This window comes from Myotis davidii, unplaced genomic scaffold (genome assembly GCF_000327345.1).
Source record: "Myotis davidii unplaced genomic scaffold, ASM32734v1 scaffold361, whole genome shotgun sequence".
Classification (NCBI taxonomy): domain Eukaryota; kingdom Metazoa; phylum Chordata; class Mammalia; order Chiroptera; family Vespertilionidae; genus Myotis; species Myotis davidii.
In genome coordinates, this window is record NW_006291011.1 from 418,156 (window position 1) to 430,494 (window position 12,339).

The 12,339-nt window shown below is 38.6% G+C and overlaps 1 protein-coding gene across 31 annotated transcripts in view; it reads right to left on the reverse strand.

Annotated features, from left to right (window-relative positions):
- The window catches only part of PTPRD (protein tyrosine phosphatase, receptor type D), an 833,389-nt gene that overhangs the window by 70,350 nt on the left and 750,700 nt on the right, over positions 1-12,339 (reverse strand). For all 31 annotated transcript variants that reach the window (XM_015564215.1, XM_015564194.1, XM_015564191.1 and 28 more), the window contains one exon: positions 9,169-9,292. In XM_015564215.1, the coding sequence (XP_015419701.1) occupies positions 9,169-9,292 (124 nt within the window). The remainder of the gene's footprint in view (positions 1-9,168; positions 9,293-12,339) is intronic.

Below are 12,339 nucleotides of genomic sequence, written 5' to 3' on the forward strand. Positions count from 1 at the left end.
GGCAGCGCTAGAGGAAAGGCAGAGTTCCATCCATGGCTCCTGGGGACACGTTGCTACAGCACTGTAAGTCCTCACCCATCCTCTTCCATACGTTCTGCATGTTTAAGCAAAATATGTAACAGAACCAATGACCACAGGCTAATTGATATAGACAAGAGGTAAGTTCCTAGGATATCACATCCACATTAGCAGAAAACAACGCTAGTTAAGGGCCTGCTCTGCAGAGCTGGCGATGAGCCTTCAGCTGAGTGGTTGACTTTACTCCAACTCAGCGTGGCATCAAACCCCAGCTACAGTTATTTCCTTTCACTTCTACAAATCCTTAGTAAAGTTTGCATCAAAAATAAATTGGTTTTGATAAACTAGTTTATTCCCTGTTGTAAGACAGAAGTACTCAAGTTCAAATAAAGCACAAAGGCTAATTTTTTCCCCACATGAGTTCCATGAGTCTTTTTTTTATATTGGTTCCATTAAATTAAAAAACGTATTAAAAGCTACCTTTTATTCAGTAAATAATGTCCCCTTCAATGCGCAAACCATAAACAAACAAACAAACAAATAAAACCCCACCAAACAACGGTGAACTGTCGGTCAAGGCCTAGATTGAAATTTTTACAATTCACAATGCAGAAAAAAAAATCTTACTTTGTTTGCTCACAGCAGCAAACTAGAGGAGAATGGAAAAATGAAACCTAATAAAACTTACTACGGATACATTTATTTAATTCCAAGACTACAGGCTTTCTTTCCCCTTCACCAGCACCGTGGCGGCCACCCACAGCTGTAGGAGGAAGAGCAAAATGAAGGACTTTCTTTTCCCGAGACAACAAATGCTTCTCACCAAGGCACATGCATCATCTGCCATGACATCCCCGGATGGAACCTCAGTTTGGCAAATCACCCTCCGTTTCTATAGTACCCAGCGCAAGGTTTTTAGAAGTGTGCCTGGCTCTATGGGCACTGCAGCTCATCTCGGTGAATATTCATGGGGGAGTGAGCAACTCCCAGTGTATGAACCTTGCATCCACCTATGTTCCCTCCATGGTTTTTCTATATGTCTGCACTGCTGAGTGGCTGGGTTACCACAGTGTCCCCAGAGAAGGATGTGGGCAATTGAATTGTCTTTGAATGTATTCCAAGATTAGCTGGGACTTATCCGCACCTCTTTTGTAGTTGGGGAGCCCTCTGGCATGAGATAAAGCAGACCGAGGGTGGGCACAGAATACCCTTTCAGCCATATCAGACTTTTGCAATTATTACAGGACTTCATGCAGCAATGAGGTGTCAGATCCAGCAAGGAGTGTGATGACAGGAGCTCTGTCTGCATGTAGGAAACTCGCAGAGCCCGAGTCTCCTGATATATCACATGTATCCTAATATCACAGCAGCATTATCATCCTGGCCTTACCCAACGCCTCGGTGAGAATCAGCTGCGTCTATATATTTGAAACTTCTAATATACTGCTGGGTATTGGCTATTCTTAAGATCGATATAATAAACAGAAATGAAACAGACCTATTAATTGCTAAACATCCTGATGGAAAGTAATTCCAAATCTGAAAGGCCTCTTTCCTATATATATATTTTTTAAAAATCAATGGAGAGGACAAAAAATAATTATTTTATATCTTCCCAGCAATGTACAACCTGTGCCTTTAGTCTAACAATGAAGTCACACCAACCACCGCCTCAGAGCTGTGGGTTTCTCTATAGCCTCAGAGTAATGAAGTGCAGATTCATTAGTGCAGTCTGCATAGGTGTACAATAAAAATTTTAAATATCCCAATAACTAAACTAAAGACAAATGGAGATAAAAAAACTCGCAGAGCTTTCTGATTTACTGTTCGATTAGCTTCCTGAAAACAAGAGGGAAGAAAAAGCCAACACAACCAGCCATCTCTTAAAAATGCCTATTCTCTCTTCCAGGTAAGAAATGGGACAGGTACGGGCTGAGGTTGGAGCCGCACAGATCCCACACCAAGGCCCGGGCTGCATGCAGGAGAGAGGTGCTACTTACACTGCTCACATTAGTCTTTACTCAGGCTGTAAGCATCTTGGGGAATGGTTTCCAGTTTCCAAAGGCTAAGTTGCATCTTGCTTTCTATTTAAGACTAATTAAGCTAGAAAAATTCGTCTGTGCACTGCTCCTTAAGGAGAAAGATGCTTTTACGTATTTAAAAAAAAAATCACTGAAATAAACGGATTAAACTATGTCATGCCTGTAAACAATTAACTTGAAAGGGAAAGACTGAAAAATGTTAAAGAAACTACTGAATCAATGATTGATGTTCTGAACAATATGAGAAAAATAAACTCAACCAATAATTGGATGAGAATTAGGGGGAAAAATAATTTTTTCCCTTTTATTTCTGATGGGGCATAGATTCCAGTCAATTTCAGTTTAAGCAGAATTTCTAGGACAAAAATAATAAACAACAGGTGTCCACAAACTATTCACTAGTGCACAGGCTAACAGGAAAAACAGAAAATAGGTAGCTGGGGAGGTAGGTAGATGAAAAGAAAGGAGAGGAATAGATTCTAAAGGGAAGCAAAAGGATCATATTTAGTGAGCTGACTTGGGAAATTGCACATGACAGCTGTTAAAAAGAATTCTTTATTGGGGAAAATAATTTAAATTCTTTGATGTTAGAGTTTCATGTGGAGCTTGAACATCAAACATTTGTATTCACTAAAATATCATTAACTTATTTTTCTGGGTTGGTTTTGCTTTTACTTATTGAAAAAATAGCAGGCTACAAGATAGAGCCTGGGAAAAAAAAAAGGATGCTTAGCATGAGTACCCTGTGAAACTGGAGAACATGTTACCGTGTGCTGACAGCTGCTTTAAATGAGTAGACAGTCACTTAGCACAGAACACTCTGCAGAAGGGAGGCTAGGACACAACTTCAAAACAGGGCTCGGTGTGGTGGCAAATGGTGAAGCGACAGTACAGGGGAACAGCAGTGGTTTTCTCTCTTTCCTTTTTAAAATTAGATTTATCGAAGGGGCCATGATTCCCTGGGAGCCACTTTTTCATTTTAAAGGTGCTAAATTGCCCATCTCACAAATAATCAAGTTGTTGTAACATCATCTATACTATTTACAGTTGGATTTTTTGGAATTGCTCCTATTATGCAAATCAAGTAGCAGATGATATATCTCGGATTTCCATTTAAAAGAACACATTCTTCCCCCTGCTGAAATCTGTAATGCTATTATGGGTCTGGTTTTCATTTATCAAGTACCAATATTTTCTTTTGCTTCACAGAGTACTCCAAATCTATGCAGCTTTCTCATTTGGATGGTATTAATTTTTCCATAGATCACATACAAAAGAAATTCCATCTGAGGATAAAAGGACTCAGTGATAGTAGCAATAAAATTCATAATACAGCAATGATCATTTTAATAGTTCCCAAGATTTGTCAGGCATTGTCTGTATGCCAAGCACTCCTCTAAATGCTTTACACGCATTAATTCATTAGATCCTAATAATTTCAGGAGATCGGTACTATTTTAAGCCTATTGCTGCACAGATGAGGGACACGGGGCACAGTAACGTCTCCCACCAAGCTCTTCAGAAGGACGCAGAGCCTAGGATGCTTTCATAGGAAAGAAGTTCTTGAGAAGCATATGGGCCCTTATAGGAATATACCCTTTAAAGAGATGAAGTAAAGAAATAGATTTATGTTTTGAAACTTTAACTATATATCTCCAAACTAGAGAAAAACATAAACAAAGCTTTTTTTAAAATCAGATTAACAAGCACTAGTGTTAAAGAATGCATACGACATAACGTGGTGGATGCTTTGTCATTTCTAACTCTTGCAGACAAAACCATTTAAACCTAGCTTGGTAGCAGAGACACACCGCACCAGATAATAATTCTATTTGGAGTAAACCCTCTGGCTTAAGTATTTGCCTGTCTGTTTTCCCTCCAAAGAACTAATTTCTTAAAGTCCAAGATTTACTATTCATTTTACTATTCATATTATTTATCTATTCATCTCTGGATTTGGAATCAACTTTTAGGATTTTAAGAATGGCAGGAAGAGTCTTACATATCCTCATTTTATGAGAAAATAGAACAAAAGACAACCAGGCAAGGGTTCCTAAATTGCAGAGTAGACCTGCAAAGGGCTTGTGTGTCCATAAACTCCATGAAACTGGTGTAAAGTATGTAGGTGCCTTTTGTTTTCCGGTGGGATAGTAAATGTTCATTAGATTCTCAAAAGGATCCAGCTCCCCCAAAGGCTCAGTGTTAATTGTACTCAGTGACATGCCCGAGGTCACACAGCTGCTCAGACTGAGATTTAGTTTTCAGTCTTCTGCCTTCTTATTCAATCATCTTCCTAATATACCTTAAACAGTAATATTAAACAAAAAAAACCCACCTGAAAGCTATTTATACGTCGTCTATTCTTTGGAAAAATTTACTCTGACTGGAGTTTAAGAACACAATTGAAGGCCTCTAGCTCTTAAGATTTCTACCATAAGTGTTTCAAAATGTGTATTTCAAAACTCCTGGGCAGTCTTTCCAGCACAAAGGCAATGTTCTTGAATTTGGTATGGCATGGATAGGCTCTACCCTTACAACTGCAAAAGCAGCTATAGGTGTGATTGGCCTATTGGAAAGAACAGCAGTCTTGGGCCCAAATGACTCACATATTAGAATGTTGGCTCTGCCGCTTACTAGTTATTAATTAGGAATAAGCTACTTAAGTTTGTAGCTTCAGTTTCCCCATCTATAAAACTGAATGATCACAGCTAGCTTTTGAGGCTGTTCTGAATACTATAGATATAATCTATACATGTTTTTGAATACAGTATATCAACTCTATGGCATGGTACCTGCCACTTAGTAGGTACCCAGCTGATCATATCTATAACCTTTTGTCTTTGTTGTTGAATTAAAAAGTAGCATTTTAAGTTTTGCTTTATATTTAGACATGGCCAACAATTCAAAAAATTCCACGTCAATATGGCTTTTAAATTGAAATGTTAATTATAATTCTACTAACAGAAATATAAGACAAGCAGCCGTAAATTGTATATTAGAAGGAAAGACCAAAACCCCCTTTATCTAGGAATGTAATAATCAGATTGAATTTTTGCTATTTAGGAGGCATTACAATAAGTAATGTGTCACTAATGGATATTCATTGGTTTATAAGAAGTTGACGATACATAAAAAGATATTTGAGGTCAGTAGATCACCCCTGGGATGAGCTAGGGATAGATACATGTAACTTTCTGCAATTGTAGGACTGGTCCATTTGAATCACAGTTGGTTACCCACATTGTGTCATTGCCTCAGATTAGTTATGCCATGAGTAGGAAGTGAAATATTAAAGTGTAATATCTGTGCCATCCATAGGTTAATGCCCAATGATCAAATGGATTTTTAGACCAGAAGTTAAGGCTGGGCGTTTGGATCCAGGCTGTTACTTAATCACAGTCACAACCTGTGTTAGTAGGAAAGCAACATGAGTGATGTGGCTGAGAAAGCCGGGGCCAAGGGCTCACAAGGGTTCGATTCTAATTTGGGCTATATTACTGATACACTGTGTGGCTCAGCACCAATTATCCCTCTGAGCTTCCATTTTCTCTTGTCTACTTTCTGGAATACTTTGGATTCTAGAAGATTAGGCATGTTGCTACACATTATCTTGTGCACATATACATATTAGTTCCCATTTAGTCTTTATTTGTCACACTTATCTTAAATCATTAAATTAAATCTGTTCACCTTTCTTCTTCAGGAATTACTATTTTCTTTTAAAAATTGCTTAATCATGGAGGGGACTCCAATGGTAACTGGATTGGTCAAAAATTCAATTTTATTCCCATATTGCATAACCTAAAACTCCAAAATTGTAAGCAGTTTGTAACTTGGATGCTCTTGAATTTACTCTGCATTTTCCCCAGCATAAAGTTAGCATAATTTGGAACCATGTCATAAAGGGTCACTATTTTCAAGGAGTTCAGTAAGCACATTGGTACCCACACAGAATTCCTGATTTTTAAAAATTTCCCCCTGCCATCTTTCAAGGACAGTTGTGTTTCAATGACAGTTGTGTAATGTTTAGTACTATCAAGCAAAGATAAAGGCAATACAGATCACTATGGCAACTTCCACTCCTTTCTTTAATGTCTGTCAAATAACTCTGCAAAGTAATGTGAAGACAGTGACCAGGACCTCTGAGAGAACAACAAGAATCCTATATAATAAAATATGCAAATTGACCATCATGCCCTCGCACAAGATGGCCTCTAAAAGATGGCCAGCAGGGGAGGGCAGTTGTGGGTGATCAGGCCAGCAGGGGAGGGCAGTTAGGGATGACCAGGCCAGCAGAGGAGCGCAGTTGGGGGCAATCAGGCTGGCAGGGGAGCAGTTAGGCGCTGATCAGGCTGGCAAGAGAGTGGTTAGGCACAGCAGTTCTCAACCTGTGGGTCACGACCCCTTTGGCGGTCAAACGACCTTTCACAGTGGTTGCCCAAGACCATCCTGCATATCAGATATTTACATTACAATTCAGGTTGAGAACCACTGGGTTAGGGGCAATCAGGCAGGTAGGCAGGCGAGCAGTTGGGAGCCAGCAGTCCTGGATTGTGAGAGGGAAGTCCAACTGCCGGTTGTCCTGTGGGATCGGGCCTAAACCGGCAGTCAGACATTTCCTGAGGGCTCCTAGATTGGAGAGGGTGCAGACTGGGCTCAGGGACAACCCCCACTCCCCCCACCCCATGAATTCTGTGCACTGGGCCTCTAGTGCATAAAATAAAATCTTCACCAAAACCTTAATTGCCATTATCGCCACAGGCATGCAAAACAGACATGTTATATTTTATAAATTGTGCATGAAGTCACTTAACATTTTAACACACTTGAAAAATCTGGCTTTGTGCTATCCAAGCTCCCTTTATAGTAAAGCCTCAGCGAGTGGTTCTGTGGTTCCAGGTGCCAGCATCTTGTGCTGAAGAAATAAGATGATGGCTTGGCCCCTTACATATGGGGCTTAGTCTAAGATAAAATGCTGTTCATGGCTGTAATCTAGATTAAAGCTCTCGGTGTAGCCCATAAACTTCAATTAAATGCTTCTAACCTTTTGCATAAGAGTTAAAATGGAAAGATTTTTGGTTTCTAGGTCAGCTCTAGATTTAGGGTGTATTTGTGGCACAGAGTTATAAAAAGGCAGGTTTTAGTCTGATTCCAGCGTTTTGGCTTTTTTACTGTAAAAATATCATAGGAATGAAATGTACATGGTTTCCAACTATAAAAAGGCACATGGAGGGATATTCCTGTGTTGCTGTTGTTTTACATATACCACTGTGAAGATGGCAGAAAATAACAGGCTAAGGAAAACAATGACAAAGTGGGCAGAAGTACAGGGCCGTGGTAGTATTGACTGACCTAATTCTGAGTGAAAACAATGATACAACACAGCAAAGGCAGACTGACAAGTTCTTCGGTCAAGACCAAGCCAAATGCATTCTCAATTTACACCCATTTATTTTATTTCTATAATTTATCTTGCTTCAATAATGAAAAAAAAGGTTTCTCTATTTGTGCCTTGGTTTAGTTTCTCATTTACCATGGCGATCATATGAGAGACTTGAGACAAAAAAAAAAAAAAGAATTGCTACTCTTTTTTACATTTTAAATGGGAAAAATGTAGAGATAAAATGTGAAACCTATATGTGAATCACCCCAATTACAGTTCCTAAACAGGATTTGAGAGAAGCAGTTACCCATTTGACACTATTCTGCTTAAAGTAGCATTGGTGAAACTTTGATACACCTGATCAATTTTTTTTTTCAGCACAGAAAAAGGCTGTCTTGAACACCTAGTATCTTCCGTTGCCTCAGAAAGGTGACATTTTTCCAACATCAAAAGTAAAACCTCGAGAATTTTAAAATATATTTGTGCCACATAAGACCATTCTGAGGAAAGGGGCTGTAGGCAGGGCTTGCTGAAATGCTGAAGGATCGTCCTTGTTCCCCCCAGACGGGAAATAAATGGAATGGTTGCCTTGGCGCTTAAAGCTAGTGAACAGAGTCTCACTTTCAAATCAACTCTGGGTACGAAGGAGGCAGGTGGGACTTGTTCAGAGTTAGGAGATAAAGGGGGGTCATCACAGATTTCTGAAGCAGAGAAAAGGGAAAGATGCTTGAATAACTATCGATGAAAATGTCTGAACTGTAAGGTTCTCAAAAGGACTGGGTCTGAAGCTGGTGTTATTTAATGTTTTATAAAAACGTGAAGAGGGTGAGCAGTAAACTTTCAAGTACGAAAAGGCTACAATGCTTTTCTGGGTGCCAATGGGGATGCACGTGGTACAGGGCACTTGGCGAATTGGGTTAGCTGCTAAGACCAGGACGGGTTTAAGGGACTGTAAACTATTTTCCGAGGGCAGCAGTCCAATGTGCCACCACCGCCAAGGAGATTAACACAAAGCCGGGGGCTGAACGTGAGCTTCTAATTGCTTTAGAAACACCACGTGAGAGGGTTTTAGTATTAGTAAGGCAGGAATGGAAAATATTTCCCTCATGAATCCTTAAAAGAAGTTAGGCATATTTAAAGAGCAATTCTCATCTTTCAGGAACAATCATTCCCTCTGAAATGTACCACGACTGTGAGATTATCAAGTAGGCCACAAATGAGGTGTACCAGGCATCTCCAATGTGCTTACTTCGTATTAATCACAACATCACCAACCCTAAACCTTTCAACTGTCCCTAGTGGATATCCACATTTATTTACAAACTAACAACTCACTTGCCCATTTTTAAGTAACAGTTACTGAGCATCTTCTAACAATCATCTTTTTACTCCTAACCACCAGTAACCCTCAGTAAATGGGCAACCCAAAATTGCTTCCCTTAGGAGTATCAACTACATAATCAAGTATTTCATGTACGCTGGAGGCAAAGAGGTCATGAGGGATGCTCTTATGCTATAGGATGGTGGGATAGTGTGTGTATGTGTATGTGTGCATGTGCATGTATATTGTCGGTATATTTTTATGAGAAAGAAAAAGTGAGTACTAGCGTTGGCTAAATCTTAACTATTTTTATAGATGGCTCAATGCCTAGTTAAAGCTATATTTTCATGCACATCCTTAAACCCATGAAAATAAACGTGTACATAATGTCAGTATTTCCTTACCTTCTATTGCTGATAGGAGGACCCGGGAATGATCATAGGCGATTACGTTTGCATATCTATTCTTTGGTTTGTTTACTTCCAAGTTTGAATGTTCCCATGTGAACTGCTGGCCAGGGTCAATTGACTTTAAAAGAAAAACAGCACACACACAAAATCAATACTGAATATCAGTAGAATATAGGCATCTGTCACAAGTAACAAACACGATTTTGAAAGGAAAACTCTGAAGCCACGCTTCCTCAAGATGGCCCTGGCTGTGGAGCTGAGCACCGATATACCCAGAATCACATGAAATGATTAATCAGAGTAAAACACGGTGTAGTTACCAACATTGATTCAGATGAAAAAGAAAATCAATACAGATGTTCTGTTAATATTGGAAAGGCAGGTTTTATTATTATTATTTTACTTTTCCATTTTTTCTCTCTGCTGCTATAGTTTACAAGTTACTTTGGTTCGATATTCCTTCCAGTTCTGTGAGCATTAATTTATCTTGTTTGCTCTACCCTATTCTTTCCTATCTGGACTAATCTCAATTTTTAAATCGAGTGGTTTTTCACTGGCTTCACTGGGCACAGCTTTCCTGTTCTTTCTTCACCTATAGGCTTACATCTTTTTTTTAAAAAAATATATTTTATTGATTTTTCACAGAGAGGAAGGGAGAGAGATACAAAGTTAGAAACATCGATGAGAGAGAAACATCGATCAGCTGCCTCCTGCACATCTCCCACTGGGGATGTGTCCACAACCCAGGTACATGCCCCTGACTGGAATAGAACCTGGGACCTTTCAGTCCGCAGGCTGACGCTCTATCCACTGAGCCAAACCGGTTTCGGCTATAGGCTTACATCTTGACGGCAACTTAAAAGTTTGTCTATTTCTCTGCAACACATTACGGCCAATATCACAAGGCAATTTGTACAATTCAAACAGTTAAGAGTAACAGTAGAGAGGGCAGGTTAAGAGTAACAGTAGAGAGGGCAGGTTAGTTAAATTAATCAGTTTAGAATATTAATTTGTAACCCAGTGCAGATAGAATCTAATTGCTTTTCTATTTAAATTGTGTTTTCTATTGTTCATTATGTGTTATCATGTTTACAACATTTGCTTCATTTTATCCTTTAAACTTACTTGTTCTGATTTTTAGTGCATTTCCTTAATGCCTTAGTTCAACCACTTACTCAAAATTAAAATAAATATTGCCGATATAATATGTAACTTTTCATACATAAAGTAAAACAATGATTTTGAAACTGAATCCAGGCTTTGGTTATAACATCTTGGGAAAGTTTTTATTTTCCTGCAATATTATGTAAATCAAAACATATTTTCTTTTATCATAAGAAACTGACTTTTTTATATTTATAATTTCATGGTATATGGAAACATGAGTTTAGTAATCGCATAAACATGATTTTAAATGATCAAAATCAAGTTTTCAGAAACACTTAATGCTAAATTAAGTTTATGTACAGGTGAAATTTTTAAAAAGTAAAGATAGTATGTTATATTGATAGAATTTTTAGCAGTCATTTTTGATGCTGGGTATTTCCCATTCTTTTATGTGTATATATTAGAATTTGAAAATAAGACATATCCAATGGGTGTTACAAAATTAAAGACGCATACATTTTATATTAAAGGGACAGAGTTCAGCATGATGATGAAACTCACCAGTGTAAAAAGTCAAGCCTATTAAAAGTCACAAATAGCCTCTAAACATGCTAACATTCTCAGCAGTACAGATTGCAGCCTCTAATTTATGGAGGATTTAACCCCCTTTTCCTTTCTTAGCCTATGCTAATCTATATATAAACTGGTCGATCATTAAACAGTATTCAGCAAAATAATCATCTATGCCTTAGAGTCTAAAGAATAGTGTAATTAGGGGTCTTTCTAGTTGTTTCTTCCAAGGAAACTAATCATCTCTCTGCAGAATGTACTTTCTAGTATTCCAGGAGCTAAAGGGAGCAGAGCATTCATCTGGCTGGACGCCTTCAAGTCAACCTTGAGCTCTCACACAGCTCCATTCAGCGACCAAGACCAGATTTAAACATTGCTCAGTTCAGCCCCCACATCCAGTACTGCAGCATCTGAAGTCTACTTAGAATATCTCCTCTAATCTCTCATGCCAAGCGGTCTTTCTTAAGCAAAACCCCAGGCAGGTTACGTCCCTGTTTACGAACTCCCACTGGCTCTGGGTGACCTACAGCCTACATTCTGAAGTTCTCAGCCACAGTCCTACCTATACATTATCACTATACTTGCATCTACAAAGATGGCTCAATACATGATTTGACAAATGATTTTTTTAAAATTAATTGAATTGATGAATAAATTTGTTGAGAAAAGCTCATCAAGAGAAATCATGGAGTAATTCCTCCAATATAAAATGGGAGCTAGAGAACAGATTGTGGAAACTGCATTGTACAGTATACTCACTTTAATATTTTTACACTCATTAGCATATGGCTTAGTAATTAAATATATGATCTGGAAATTATAACTGCCACTGACATTATACTGATGAGCATTACTCAGCACATAAGCTTCTTGCACATTATTCTCTAGATCAGCAGTTTTCAACCTGTGGGTCACAACCCCTTTGGGGGTCGAACGACCCTTTCACAGGGGTCACCTAAGACCATTGGAAAACACACATATAATTACATATTGTTTTTGTGATTAATTACTATGCTTTAATTATGTTCAATTTGTAACAATGAAATTGGGGGTTACCACAACATGAAGAACTGTATTAAAGGGTTGCGGCATTAGGAAGGTTGAGAACCACTGCTCTAGAATATACTAAGAAGCCCCTAATCTCACTGACGTAGTCTTTGGTGGAAGATGTTACTCTGTCTGATGGCCTAGTTACTCAGACTATGATCATTCACACATGGAAAATGGCATAAATTTAATTAGACCAATGAAATTGCATCTCTCCACTCAAAGACACTGTTCAAGTCATGTCCATTTCTACTCTTGCCACATATTCTCAGCCATCAGCATGATTTGATAGCTGCATGGAAGTCTGTGAAAGTTGACACAAGTGAAGACATTTTAAAGTGGAACCAGAGTAGCCAGTTCCAGAGGAACTGTCTTGTACATACTGGTTCCTAAATCTTTGGACTCGTCCTAACACAATTGTTTTACAAACGAGTGTTTGTA